Source organism: Cololabis saira, chromosome 12, assembly GCF_033807715.1.
Source record: "Cololabis saira isolate AMF1-May2022 chromosome 12, fColSai1.1, whole genome shotgun sequence".
In the NCBI taxonomy this organism is placed as follows: Eukaryota; Metazoa; Chordata; class Actinopteri; order Beloniformes; family Belonidae; genus Cololabis; species Cololabis saira.
The window spans coordinates 18,910,517-18,926,077 of record NC_084598.1 but is presented as its reverse complement, the minus strand read 5'-3'; the positions used below and the strand labels follow the sequence as shown (position 1 = coordinate 18,926,077).

The window sequence follows — 15,561 nt, the reverse complement described above, 5'->3', positions numbered from 1 at the left end:
GTATGTTTAATAAGCTTCAGCTTGTAAAAACTCCTTTCTGCTTCCGCTGCTGTCACTGAAGGGGGTCAGACCTATTCTGAGTGCAGTCCACAGATTGGGATAGATTTCTGTGAGCTCTTTCTCATGGATGAAAGTAAGCAGCTCAGGCAGAGTCATGGACTTTGATGGGAGGTCAGGGAAGTTCTTCTACATCCACTGTTGTTTTTTTTTTTGTGTAAATTTTTCCATCCATTATCTATACCCGCTTTATCCTTTGCAGGGTCACGGGGTTCTGCTGGAGCCTATCCCAGCTATTTTCAGGCGAGAGGCAGGGGTTCACCCTGGACAGGTCGCCAGTCCATTGCAGGGCCACATAAACACAAACAACCAGACACACTCACACCTGTCCAGGGTGTACCACTGCCTTTCGCCTTTAATGAGGTGGGATAGGCTTTAGCAGACCCATGTGACCCTGCAAAGCATAAACGGATGTAGAAGATGGATGGATGGATGGATGGATGGATTTTTATCCTCCATTTTTTTCAATTTTTTTTTGTCACCCAGTGCTCCTACCTACAGTGGGGAGAACAAGTATTTGATACACTGTCGATTTTGCAGGTTTTCCCACTTGAAAAGCATGTAGAAGTCTGTAATTTTTATCATAGGTACTCTTCAACTGTGAGTGATGGAATCTAAAAAAAAAAACAGAAAATCACATTGTATGTTTTTTAAGTAATTCATTTGCATGTTATTGCATGACATAAGTATTTGATACATCAGAAAAACAGAACTTAATATTTGGTACAGAAACCTTTGTTTGCAATTACAGAGATCAGACGTTTCCTGTAGTTCTTGACCAGGTTTGCACACACTGCAGCAGGGATTTTGGCCCACTCCTCCATACAGATCTTCTCCAGATCCTTCAGGTTTCGGGGCTGTCGCTGGGCAATACAGACTTTCAGCTCCCTCCAAAGATTTTCTATTGGGTTCAGGTGTGGAGACTGGCTAGGCCACTCCAGGACCTTGAAATGCTTCTTACGGAGCCACTCCTTAGTTGCCCTGGCTGTGTGTTTCGGGTCGTTGTCATGCTGGAAGACCCAGCCACGACCCATCTTCAATGCTCTTACTGAGAGAAGGAGGTTGTTGGCCAAGATCTCGCGATACATGGCCCCATCCATCCTCCCCTCATGTGAGGATATGTGTCCCTCTTTAAGTCTAATTTGCATAATTTGCCATTTTTATGTAATGGTTATGGGTGCGGTAAGAGAAAGGAATAAAGTGGTGGGAGAGATAAAAAGGAGTTAAAAAACTGTACTACAACCCAAAACTACAAATTACCTTTGTTGTCATTTTTTTTGTTTTTTTTTAATGTTACAATTTGAACCCTTTTTTATCCTGACTATAGGCTGCTGCTGTTGAATAATTATTAAAATAATATTAATTATAATTATGTATTCATATTTTCCTGTTCTAAATGTATTTATATTTGTATTTACTTAATGATTTCAGCTCTTGATATTGAGGAACTTTGCATATTTGTATTTACTATTTGTTTAAAACATTTATTGAACATTTATTGATGTTTTCATTGTGTAAAACATGTCTCTTGAATATGAGACATGCATGCCAATATAACAGCTAAAATAATTAACCTATTTTTCTTCTAAAGTATAGTATACACTTTTACGCTACACCAGTTATGTCACTCTTGCACAGGAGTCATGCTACCTTATTGACTCATCGCTTGATGAGACTTCATTTCTTTTTCTGTTGTACTGTTATTTACTGTTTATACAGTATATTTTATACTCTAGTTTTTCATGTATTCTTTTGGTCTTTATTGATACCTGTCTTCTTGCTAATATTTCTCCTCTCGAGCAGTTGTGATACTTAAATTCCCCTGTGGGGATCAATAAAGGAATCTTAAGACTCAATAATTGACAAATTAGCAGATGAAGGGAGCCCCAAACAAAAGAACAAGGTCATGTCATGCTTTTCAATCGGTTACTGCAGACACCTGAGAATTTCTACTGAATTTTCTGGGTTTGTGCACACGTTGAGATGTAGCGACATGGTGACAGATTAAAATGAGCTCAGTCAGCTTTACAAACAACAGCTTAAGAGCTAAACACAAAAGCCCCAATGAGAATGTTCTCCCATGACTGAGCCACCTGTTTTGTGACATTCAGACATGGCTTCATCTATAATCACCTTCGGGTGTTAACTGGGGAAAAGTTCTTGGAACAAAAACCCAAGCAACTATCAGTTGTCAGACAAGCATATCAAAATTTATTTTAAACATTTGAAAAAAAAAAAAAACAGAAAATGCAGTAATCAACAGGACAATGTTTAAAAATATTTTTCACACATTTCAGAGCTTTTAATAAGAGGTACTTGTGCAAGAAAGATGCTATGTATAAGAAAAGAAATGCTTTAAACACACAGTGGCGTTGTTTAAACAGTCTGAGGTTAAGCGAGTAATATACTTCATTGAGATGCTCTCAGAGCATTTTTGTACCCTGTAAATCAATGCTGTTTCATAATTCCTAAGGCTTGTTTTGGAGCAGCAGTAGTTCAAACTTTACTGACCCGGCAGTATGTTCATTAAGGAACATACTGTTTTTGCAGCTGAAAATGTAAACTCTTCTACAGTATTTGAATAGATCCTACACAACAGATGACTTGACTAGAAAATGACAAAGCTGTCAAGTTGACTTTTTTCTGAGCATCTCCATATTCATCACTTGAGGTAATTTTATGTCACTCTGAGCTGCTCATCCCTAAGGGCTGAAGCTTTAACATGTAACCAGCTATCAGATGCATCCTATTTCACTGGTCTTAGTGTCGGCGTCCGGGGTACTTGGAGGTGTGAGCAGATATGGATTTAAGGGTATAGTTTCCACAGAGAGTTCCACTCCAACGCCAATACAACTCTGAGTTACGTCTGCGAGCCTTGCTACATTTGTCCCTGCTGTGAATCCAGACAGCCTTCGGGCCAAAGTTCGGGACGCCATCCTGAGCCCCCCTGCCCTTTTACGTCTGGCTGATGCAGATGCAATATGTCGAGCTCCAGCCAGTTCAGTCAGAAAACCCAGACTCTGGGAGGGAAGGCTGTATACATGAAGGCCACGAAACAGTTGTGGCAGTGGCCGGAAACTACCTGGAGGCTCTGGTGGGAGTGATTCCAACTGCACCAACATGAACCGCTCACCAGCACGCCCCTGTATGCAGTCTGCCAGAACGCAGTTCAATGAAGCGCCAAAAACATCCACTCGGCGAGACGGGGCAGGGTGGCTTACTCCTAATGTCTCCTCCCCCACACCTGTGTGTCTTTCTCTGGGAGTGTTTCTGCCACAGACAAAAGCCCCCCATTCTTCTGCCCTTGTCCAAGTGGCCTGGGTTAAAACTAGCACTACTTTTCCTCCCTGTCTTTGCAGTCGGTCCAGTCGTGAGTGGAGCCACGGCACAGGACCAAGGATGCTGAGCTCAGCCTGGCTCCACAGGTCTAGAGACACGGTGAACCCCAGAGCCTGAAGACATGACCCCAAATGACACAGCAGCTCTGGCAGTTCCTGGTTGTCATCATCCGGCGAGTACAGCAGCACCACATGACCACCACCCACAGCGCCTGAAACACAACATCAAAATATTGATTTAAGCTGTTGCAATTAAATAACAATGCACGTGGAGCTTTTAAATGGTAAACAATCCACAAAAAATTGTTTAAAAAAAAAAAAAAAAAAAAAAAAATCGCAAGATTCTATTTTTGCCAACTACAAACAACATTGAGGATTCGTGGAAAACAGTGTGTGACAGGAATGCGGTGCAAACTTTCTCGCACCTTTAACATCATCTTCTTTCAACCATCTCCAGACATAGCCTGGATGTTTTAGAAAAGAGTTCACGTGAATATATTATCCTTCAGTGTCGATCATATTCAGGGACTGAGAAATAGAAAGCTGACCTTTTAAGACACCTTGTGTAATATAAACTCCCAGGATGGCCAAACACATGAGTAGTAATCCCATGAGCAGCGGCAGAATCCATCTTGCACGAGATGCTTGAAAAATAAATTATGAAGCTTTAAAAACCTTTTAAAGACTTCAAAGACAGTGATGTAAATCAAACATATAAGTGAACAGTGAAAAGCAACATATACAAGTAATTTTAATAGAAATTGACATTATTCTTAGACAGAATTATTTAAATATCACGTATTTAATGTATCCTATTCTATTTATTATATACAACTTGTTTTTTAGGGATTTATAAAGTATTATTAATGAGTAAAGTTACCTGTAAAGGGACAGTGAGGCTCTAAGAATAACCGTGTTCCTTCTAGCGTCATCTAAACATTTAAATAAAGTAAGGGCAGTGAATAACAGAGGAAGTACAAAAAAATGTTATGGTGAGTCTGAATTTATATTTCACATATATTAGGCAGTAAAATAAATGTTACCTGAACACAAAGATGTGGTTGATGTGGCACATCGAACTCTCCCGTTTGCTGAAAAACAAAAGAATAAAAAGGGCAGTCATCCATCCATCCATTTACAGGGTCCCAGCTCATTACAGATCCATTGGTTTTCTTTTCTTCCTTCAGCTGAATTTATACTTGTTAATTAGACCAACTCGTAAACATAACTGTACTCCATTGTTCTAATTTGTTGTGCAGTCTGCCCGCCTCGATCTCTTCTGTATGTTTGCAGGCCAGAGCTTCTAGACTTGCATGACGATGTGCAGTCCTCTGACCTTTCAAGTGTTGATCTCCTCCTGTTTATATTATTATCTGTAGGGTAAATCAACTTACTTTAAACAGTATCAGTCAGGACATAAGTACATGAAAGTCTTAGGGCGCGATTTACTAAGATCCTAAATAAAGAGTACTAAATTGCGTGTGAACTGAAAAAGTTTGCACGTGCTGTTTGCGTGTGGTTTGCGGGTGATCAACTAAGATTGTGTGCGCAATTGATAACAGGTGCAAACAGCAGTATTTAAATGAGGTGTTGCACGTCTTACGGTTTGCGGCGCAAACTTTGCGCCATGGAGAGTGGATGGAAAGCAGGATAGTCGCAAGCGCAAAATGAAATTTGACGAGTTGGAGTTAGAGATATTAGTGGAAGAGGCAAATTGTTGTGCCGTATTCAGCACCCCTGCCGTGAAAAGCCCCCCCTCGTATATTCAATGATAAGTAGACCAAGAAAAAAAACAACACACTGACACTTCAATATATTTATATATACACACTCACACAAACACATACTTAGGAGTTTATATTATATACATTTACAAATATTATGGAAGACAACACAGTAAGCAGGCTATTAATTAATGACATCAATAACCATTTACCCGATTTTTGTTATCTGTGACTGTGATTGTGGGAAAGTATGACTATTGTGGAATCCATGAGCGCATTTAAACATGAATCATTAACACAAAACTGGACACTAAACAGAACATGACACGGAATGAGAATATAATTTTTGTCAGACGAGGGGGTGCTTTTCACGGCAGGGGTGCTGAATACTGCACAACACCGGTGTATGACAACTGCAGAACAAGTATAGGCGCACAATAAGAAACACTTTTTTCTCCATGAAAACACGTGATTTATTTATTATCACAAATAAAAAAATGAATGTGCCTCCTGTGGCAACCTTTTGCTGAATAATACTCGATTTAACATTCAAATAAAATATTTCTCCTTTTGCATGTGGAGATTAGCACCTTCCTTTCGAACGTATTAAATACAGACGCAATCACAATCCACGCAATTACTTTCAGGCTTGGTAAATCTCATTGCGGGTGGTAAATGGACCAATTTGCATCTTCCCCTCCCAGTATTTAGCGATTTCTGGCGGGTACGCCCCATATTGATTATTCATCAGGGCAAAAGTACTAAATGAATTGCGTGTGCTATTTTGCGCATTTGAGAGGCGCAGTCCTCTTTGCACGCTGTTAGTAGATATGCTGGCACTTGCGGGTGGTTTGCGGGTGCTGTCAAGTTTGCACACGTTTTTACACACGCAAACCTTTAGTAAATCAGGCCCTTAGTTTCCCAGAAAACGGATACTAATACATTTTGTCTTATTATTGACAATATATCTGTGCTGCTCCTCTTTCCGGTCTCCTTACCGTTTTCCTGCTCTGGCCCGCTGGCCTTCGGCAGGAGGATCCCCCCCGCAAGCCAGGTCCTGCTCAAAGTTTCTTCCCTCTTAAAGGGGAGTTTTTGTTGCCACTGTTTGTTTCAAAGTCTTTTTTTTCCCCATTAGGGGAGTTTTTTTTTTATTTGTCACTGTTTATGTAACAATTGTTTGGGAGTCATGTTCTGAAACGCACCTAAAGACAATTTGTATCGTAATAGATGCTATATAAATAAAATTGAACTGAATTGAATTGAATATCTTTATGATAATTTTAAGTAAAATGTGTTAATCAATTGTAGATTTAATGGCTTCAGTTTAAATCTATGCAGTATTTCTGAAATTCTACCTTCAGTCTTGGATTCAAAGAAGCCAGGCATATTAAAAAAAGAATTGATAGGGAAATAAATGTTTGTATGGCAGAGTGAGAACACTGGTACATTGTGATGTTGTAAGACTAGTGTCCAACAAGCTGAGCCTGTCACTGGCATCACAAAGTGCTTTCATTTTGAGTTTCACTGCAACGGCTCCGTGGCTGGCAGGTCTTATATTGTTAATGCACACTGTAGCAGTTAATCATTTCTGATCTTTTCAATCACTTTGAAAGTAATACTCAAAGAAAAGCAGGGCATACATGGCAGAAATATGAAATTCTTTTAAGCATCTGGGACTTGAGTGAAACCCTGTGTGTGTTGTGTGTTTGTAGTTTTACCAAATGTGCATTGCGTGTGGCACTCCAGCCAGGTTTCAGTTTCTGTCTGGAGCCCATCACTTCTTCACACCGCCCCCCGCTCAAGTCTTTCTTGCACAGCCAGACTTCTGCCTCCAGTCTACAGGGGGAAGTCACATTCCAGCTCAGCCCTGTACGTCCATCCCTCACCCGTGACTTCACCACACTCAGAGACACATTATGTAACATTCTCTCCAGAGCGTCTGTTCAAAATAAGAGAAAGAAAAATGCTATGTCACGCATCTATAATCATCAACTAGTCCAACTGAACTTCACCTACAGTAGATTTCTTTCCCATCACAGGGAACTTGCTTTACCTTGTTGATCCTTGAATGGGCAGTATTTTCCTCTCCTGCTTTTTCCCTTTGACCATATCTGTAAACAAAATTGTTTTTCTTTTTCATTTCATTTAAATAATTTTTGCATTAGTTAATTTCTTATTAATTAACATGTTGGCTACCTGAAAGCACAGACACGGTGCGACAAAGTTTGAAGAAATAACCATCTCGCTTTCGCCTTTTGGCTGCACAGATTACAAAGGGGATGCAGTTAGCATCACAGATAAAACACTTTGTCAGAGCAATTTAGCACTGACTCACCCATGTAAGAACCTTCCCAGGTATTTCATTCCAGTCCATCTGCAAAAAGAGTTCCTCGTGTTTGAAATCAGCATTTTCTAGCTGCAGTCGGACCACATTTCTCTCTTGTTCGATGACTGCTTGGAGTCTGGGGACTGAGGTATGAGCACGTGTCATTGTGAATACCGGTAATTAATTACTCTCCTAGCTTTAAATATGTTGAGGAGCAGGATATCACAAAACCTGCTAGAGTAAATGAACATGTGAAAGCAACACTTTCAAAGTTAGACTTGCATCGTGGCGCAACATTATATTGTATTTGTGTCAATAGATCGTCCTGAATAAAAAAAGACATCTCTTACCAGCACATTGTGTTATGTTCATCCCAAGCTTCATGGAGCAAACTGTAAGAAGAAGAAGGCACAAACGCTCAGAGATAATCAGCTCTGCTGTTCTGGGTCTACTCAGATCACAGCACCTGAACTCACCTTCATCTAAAGTTGGAGACGTGACATTCTGGATGACATACGTTTCCTTGGAATGAGCTGTCACCACGATAGTTATGCCGAAATTCACTTTCTCTATCAGCACCAGCTGCGTTTGCAGGAAATGCAAATACAGTGTTAACATGAAGCATTTTCAATAAATAAAACCTTAAAAAAAGAAAAGCATTTACCAATCAGCCAGCAAACCAATTCAATGTTCTTTACGCCCTCTTTGTGCCACAAAAACAGGTCTGACAACTCAGGAAGGGGACATTTAACATCTGAGGTTGATATTGGCAAACCCTTTGGGGCTTTGTAGGTTACTGGGTGGAGTCTGTGGGTTGGGCTCACAATGCTGTCATGCTGATGGAGGCTGCAACTGTCAGGGAGTGCTGTTGTCATGTAGGGGATGTCTCTGTTTTGCAAAAACTATTTGCCAAGAGTCAGTGGAGCATCCGTGTGGATACCAGGATGCAGATCTTAGCAGCAGAATAAGGTATCCTTACTCACGTGACCTGCCAGTGGTTTAAAGGTCGAGACCGACACAGTAAAAGATCCATGTTATTCCATACCAGCTACAAAATCTATAAAGTTAATTAAACCTCAAAAATCCCAAAGCTATACTCTTAATTACTTTTTAAGTAGCTGCATTTGTTATTTGTCCTCTAGATTGAAAATCCAAGTGTGATGGGAAAAAAGTGTCTTGATGAAAACAAAACTGCTGAGAACCTTGGAATATAGCCTTGGCCGACTACAGGTGCAGACTAGTACCAAACAAAGATTAGCGGTGGGAACACCAATGTTTTGTCTACTAGAATGTATCATCCTCTACGCTTTCATATCAGTATGATCCTCTGTTTCATTGTCATTCTGCATCAAGACACCTGATATACAGTGGGGAGAACAAGTATTTGATACACTGCCGATTTTGCAGGTTTTCCCACTTGAAAAGCATGTAGAAGTCTGTCATCTTTATCATAGGTACTCTTCAACTGTGAGTGATGGAATCTAAAAAAAAAAATCCAGAAAATCACATTGTATGATTAAGTAATTAATTTGCATTTTATTGCATGACATAAGTATTTGATACATCAGAAAAACAAAACTTAATATTTGGTACAGAAACCTTTGTTTGCAATTACAGAGATCAGACGTTTCCTGTAGTTCTTGACCAGGTTTGCACACACTGCAGCAGGGATTTTGGCCCACTCCTCCATACAGATCTTCTCCAGATCCTTCAGGTTTCGGGGCTGTCGCTGGGCAATACGGACTTTCAGCTCCCTCCAAAGATTTTCTATTGGGTTCAGGTCTGGAGACTGGCTAGGCCACTCCAGGACCTTGAAATGCTTCTTACGGAGCCACTCCTTAGTTGCCCTGGCTGTGTGTTTCGGGTCGTTGTCATGCTGGAAGACCCAGCCACGACCCATCTTCAATGCTCTTACTGAGGGAAGGAGGTTGTTGGCCAAGATCTCGCGATACATGGCCCCATCCATCCTCCCCTCAATACGGTGCAGTCGTCCTGTCCCCTTTGCAGAAAAGCATCCCCAAAGAATGATGTTTCCACCTCCATGCTTCACGGTTGGGATGGTGTTCTTGGGGTTGTACTCATCCTTCTTCTTCCTCCAAACACGTTGAATGGAGTTTAGACCAAAAAGCTCTATTTTAGTCTCATCAGACCACATAACCTTCTCCCATTCCTCCTCTGGATCATCCAGATGGTCATTGGCAAACTTCAGACGGGCCTTGACATGCACTGGCTTGAGCAGGGGGAGCTTGCGTGCGCTGCAGGATTTTAATCCATGACGGCGTAGTGTGTTACTAAAGGTTTTCTTTGGATTTCTTCTTTCTTCGTAGTGTCCTTGGGCAAGACACCTTACCCACCTTGCCTCGTGTGAATGTGTATGAATGTTGGTGGTGGTCAGAGGGGCCGTTAGGCGCGATATGGCAGCCACGCTTCTGTCAGTCTGCCCCAGGGCAGCTGTGGCTACAAACGTAGCTTACCACCACCAGAGAGAATGTGTATGGATGAATAATGATTTCTGTAAAGCGCTCTGGGTGCCTAGAAGGGCACTATATAAATCCAAGTCATTAAGACTGTGGTCCCAGCTCTCTTCAGGTCATTGACCAGGTCCTGCCGTGTAGTTCTGGGCTGATCCCTCACCTTCCTCATGATCATTGATGCCCCACCAGGTGAGATTTTGCATGGAGCCCCAGACCGAGGGAGATTGACCGTCATCTTGAACTTCTTCCATTTTCTAATAATTGCGCCAACAGTTGTTGCCTTCTCACCAAGCTGCTTGCCTATTGTCCTGTAGCCCATCCCAGCCTTGTGCAGGTCTACAATTTTATCCCTGATGTCCTTACACAGCTCTCTGGTCTTGGCCATTGTGGAGAGGTTGGAGTTTGTTTGATTGAGTGTGTGGACAGGTGTCTTTTATACAGGTAACGAGTTCAAACAGGTGCAGTTAATACAGGTAATGAGTGAAGAACAGGAGGGCTTCTTAAAGAAGAACTAACAGGTCTGTGAGAGCCGGAAGTCTTACTGGTTGACAGGTGATCAAATACTTATGTCATGCAATAAAATGCAAAATAATTACTTAAAAATCATACAATGTGATTTTCTGGATTTTTTTTTTAGATTCCATCACTCACAGTTGTAGAGTACCTATGATAAAAATGACAGACTTCTACATGCTTTGCAAGTGGGAAAACCTGCAAAATCGGCAGTGTATCAAATACTTGTTCTCCCCACTGTATGGTCTGACCCGTTTTCATGCAACTGTTGAATTAAATCTACCAAAATGTGAATCATCTCTCAAGTGTTATTCTTGGTAACTTAGGTACTCAGTTTTCAGTCCAGTTATTCAACTAGTTGGAAAGAATGTGGGAGGATCACTATAAATATTTTCCATCTTGACAAATGCTGCTGAATGGTTCAAAATGATAAGCTACGCGCTTTTCCACCTAAGTTAATAATTTTTAACACATTATATCAAAAATTAGGGACTGAGAAAAGTATCTGAATACAAGTTTACATGAACTGTTTGCCCAATATTACCTTATGTGTGGAAGGCCCAGAAGACTGGCTTTGGGTTCCTGGTTTAAACTGGATGGCCTTACAGACACCTAAGAAGCCTGCAGAACTGATACACACTTGGACCAGAACTGTCACACAGAGGGCAAAGAAAAACAAAAAGAATGATTAGAGGGAAAATGTACAAAGAGACATCATTTTGATGGACTGGGTGAAACTACTTGTTCTGTGACTCAGAAGGAACAACTGAATATGTTTTCTTACCTTTCTCCTCGCTGTCGTCACCCGACTCCTCAGAAACACCTTTTACAATATCCACTTCTGCAAGGACATATGCAGTCAGTAAATACATCAGGAGAGGAAACAATGTTTTAAAATCACAGCGTAATTAGTTAAATGACGGTGATAAGGGACCAGGAAGCAGTTGCTCAAATCCTTTTATGAAAATATGAGCAGCATCCAAGGAAGTACAAAATGAAGCATTTACTGTAAGGAAGAAAATTAATGATTCACCCTGTCACTAGCAAAAAGGAAAGTTAAGGCTACCTTGGAGAGTGATATCGATGCGCAGACACGGTTTGTAGTCCTGTGTTTCTGAGCGGCAGAGACTGGTGATTAGCTGTAGCTGGGTAATATCCACTGAGCCGTGTGGATCAGCCAGGGCAGCGGTGAACTGAGCTTCTGCTGGGAGAGAAACAAGGCATTCTGCTTTACTCCAAATGTTCACATGCAAGCTTGTAGATATTTGATAGATGTACTGATGTTGCATTGAACACATTCCTACCTGGGCTCACATGGCAGTCAATGCAGCCCTGCAGAAATAAAGAAGTGCATTAGTAAAGGTTATATAACCTAGTGCAATATGGCACAAAACTGCAGCAGATTATATATCCAGATGTTTTAGTAAAGTGGTGCTAAAGGAGTTTTAGTTTGAATAATATCCTGTCTGTGGCATCGTCCAAAGGAGCAACTGATCGTTTCACTGCTATAACTGCAGCCAAAATTCTTATGGGTTCGAAAAATATGAGACCACCATTGAATATTATTATTTTTGCAATGTTTTGAATCCAATAATAGAACGTCTTCAAAATATTTCACTTCAGTGTGCTCTCCATCTTTTAATGATTAAATTTCGAGAAGCACAGTAACTTGTACATACCAGGAAAAGGAGAGAAAAAAAAGGGGATGACACTAGGGTCATTTGCATTTTCAGTAAATGTCAGTTTTGAGGCAACAAAAACACTAAATGAGGTCAAACAATTTAAAGTTATAAATGAATTACAGTGGATGATCACTGCACCAAGTTAATTTGAACGATAGGTCCTTTTTCCCCGCAGCAGACAGTTTGAGATATCAAAGTAGAAAAATGGGTGTTACTGATAACGTTAACAAAGGTTCCCTTACATGTACACGTGCCTCTGTCATCTATAACAAAGAACCGACTGTGACACCGACCCTGAAACTAAAACTACAGAGACACACTGAATCATTTTCAAATTACATGTACTTCCAGCAGCTTTGTGACAACTGTGGCTGCTTCTTGTGTCCAGTCATGTTTGTTAGTGACATTTATTTTGAATCATTAAGATGATTATTTAATTTAAAGCGACTTTGGGGCGGGGGGGCTGTTTAGTATTGGAGGAAAACACTATTATCCATCCAGCTGTGATGTTGAAAGGTTGTGTTATCTGGGTCTGCTGGCTCTTTTAAAAAAAAGATTTTCCTAAAAAAGTTTGAGCACATCTACAAAATGTCCAGTAGGCCTCTCCTTTGTTTCTTTCATACTATAACAACTATCTTCTGTTCTTACTGTAAGGGCCCTCCAAGCTTGGTTGAAAACTTCTTGTGTGGCCTCTACACTACAGTATGGGCTGGGCTGGGTTTGACGTGTTGCTAGGGTAAGCGGCTCAAAACTGTCCTTAATGACAAAATCTTTGAACCACCATTCCTTGTAATTATTAACCAAATATCTTACAGAGCAACATCGGCTTAGTGAGATAAGGATTTAGCCTGGAAAACAATAAAATGTCTGTTGACAAAATCAGTGACAAAATTAAACACGCAGTCCTTACATGTGTATGAATTAAGAAATGAAAACTTTGCACCGTACACCTTTCTGAGACTTGCCACCTCAGAAATGGAGCAGTGGGGTAAGGTGTCCGGCTCAGAGAAAATAGTAAATAAGTAATGGGCATTAAACTCTAATCTGTGTGTGTGTAACCTAAGAAGACTGCAGGAACTGTCCACAAACTGCACGGCTGTAAATAAATGTAATAACATCATTATTAACGACTGTTTTGCTCTTAGCGACATTACAAGACTTGTTTGGTCTTTTAGATGCAAAAATATACTGCACACATGACAGTTTTTGTTTATTTATAGTAAAAAGAAAAGGTTTTCTTTTTCAGTTATATTTTCAGTTCTTTTGTGTCTTATCAACTAATCATTAAGTTGCATGACATGTGGTGGGCTACTTTTGTCATAATGTTTCAAACAGGCGAACAGCAGCAGTCACACAGGTGTGTGGCACTTTTATTTCAGATTAAGTAGCTACTGCTTGTTCACATTGCTATCCCTGACATTTGATACAAAATTGACCAGTTTGGGTCCTCGTACGTCTCAGACTTGTCACTGTCTATAACCCTCATAAGGGTTCCCAGAAATCAGATCCATGTGCGTCCTTTAGTCAGGACACGGTCCCTGCGCACTTGCCTCAGCACTTGTTTGTGCGACTAAAACGATCTGCAGCTGATCATCTAATCACCATAAGGAACTATTGTTTTCCCCAAGTTCAAACTTGTCTATATTTCTAACTATATTGTCTAACAAATAAAACCTGCACACCAAACTCAGATATTCGGATGGCTGTGAATCGACTGGCCTCTCCTCAAAAGTAAAACACTAAATAACACTACAACTGTTCAAAGCACAAGTCAGCGGAGCCCACACCATAGTTACCTTGCAGCAGATGAGTTCAGGTGTGTCAGGAAAAATGAGCTCCAGAGCATCTGCCGGCGGGCCCATCCAGAGAGGCAGCAGTGACAGCAGCAGGGAGACATGTGGCCCCCAGGGGGGCCCCCGATGATGGAGAGCCATGTTTTAAGAGAGCGCAGCTTTGCGCTTTTCGCTCACTTAATCCTTTTTGTCGCACGACTCCGGGTCTCCGGCTTCACTCATGTCACCGGATCCCTCACAGTGTGTCGCTTGTGAAGGGAAGCGGCTCCAGCCACCGCGGGATCCTCACCGCAACCTGCTGAAGCGCTCCAGGAATCTGGTTCCAGCCCACGCCCTTCACGGTGATTGGCTGTGAATGCGGCTGCGTCACCTGCTCAGGTGAGTGGAGCGGAAGAACTTTGTTTTTGTCAATACATGTTTGTCACTAAATGACATACAGTATCAGACAACTAAGGTCATACCATAAAAGTCACCAAAAACAAAACAAATTATTATTAGTGTTGTTGTTAATAGTATAGCAGTAGTATTTCACACACAGCACTAGCAAAACCACTATATAATATAAATAAAAATACCATTGATTTAGAAGCTATCTTAATGCACTCATCATGGCTGCATGTGGAGTATCTATTTTACTACACAGTTTAATTTGATTTCTTCCCCCTTCCTTTGGAATAAAACAGGCACAATGACATGCATGTAAATGCCTACTGTGCAAGTTTAATAGACTACTAATATGTTCTGATAACAGAAGGAATTCAGTTTGGTTTCATGATTGTAGAAATTAGTTCTTAGTGTCTCATTAGTTCTTAGAGACTCATGTCTCTGAGGTCCACATTGTCATTTATATCCTTCAAAAAATTGCTGAAAAAACATCTCATGTCCTAATTTTTCAATGTATTCTCTATTATGTATCCTTGTTTTCTTTTCATGTTTATAATGAGAGTTTTCCTATGTTTGTACATTTAATTTTATGTTTACAGTAGATGACGGGGGTGGAACTCTGTACAAGCCCTCTGGGCTTCGTTCCCTCCTTGCACTATTTTAAAAAAAAATATTGTGCTAAATAAATAAATACAAAAAAAAATACAAATAGTGATGGGGAAGTTTAGAAAAACAACACAGTTATTAGGGATGTAACAATATAAAAAAATAATGATTAATTCTATGCAATAAGTAACATGATTGTGAAAAAAAGCAAACATGATTACAGTATGTTAATGGTGAGAAAGAAAAACATATGGGAATATGAACATGAATGAATAGAAGAAGGTATTGTAATGGTTAAGACGTATATGACTGAAGGAAATATGGGTTATTGATATTTTGTGAAAATTATTGATAATAAAACAGATGCGCAAGGAAGAGAGAACAAAAAGCACTAAAACTGACTCTGTCTCGTGTTTTTCCCTGTTTATTCAGGTTTACCCAGCAGAACAGTTTAAAAAAATATAATCTGTTACAAAGCCACATCCTGGGCGTGTAACAGACGCAATCAAGTGATTACATTAAAGACGGGTCTAAATAAGAGATATTTTGTTACATTTTAGTATAAACTTTTTTTTCTGTAAGCTGATCTTCTTTCCATGGTAACTTTTGTTGTTACACTAAAACAATTTGAATGTACTTATACTCAATAACTAGTCTTGTTTAT

The 15,561-nt window shown here is 40.3% G+C and overlaps 1 protein-coding gene across 2 annotated transcripts; it reads right to left on the bottom strand.

The window, feature by feature from the left end:
• Positions 1-2,245: 2,245 nt before the first annotated feature.
• wu:fl23c11 (uncharacterized) lies at positions 2,246-14,206 on the bottom strand. Of its 2 annotated transcripts, none has more exons than XM_061735858.1 (16): positions 13,911-14,206; positions 11,737-11,764; positions 11,499-11,636; positions 11,217-11,273; positions 10,977-11,083; positions 7,922-8,027; positions 7,796-7,837; positions 7,455-7,588; positions 7,316-7,378; positions 7,173-7,230; positions 6,838-7,058; positions 4,439-4,486; positions 4,276-4,327; positions 3,944-4,039; positions 3,821-3,859; positions 2,246-3,607 (listed from the first exon to the last, which is right to left on the bottom strand). In XM_061735858.1, the coding sequence occupies exons 1-16, from the start codon at positions 14,046-14,048 to the stop codon at positions 2,793-2,795; spliced, it is 2,142 nt and encodes a 713-aa protein (XP_061591842.1). In that variant the 5' UTR covers positions 14,049-14,206; the 3' UTR covers positions 2,246-2,792. The 2 variants fall into 2 exon arrangements, with proteins under 2 accessions (XP_061591842.1, XP_061591843.1); XM_061735859.1 differs by having other exon boundaries at positions 11,499-11,633.
• Positions 14,207-15,561: the final 1,355 nt, after the last annotated feature.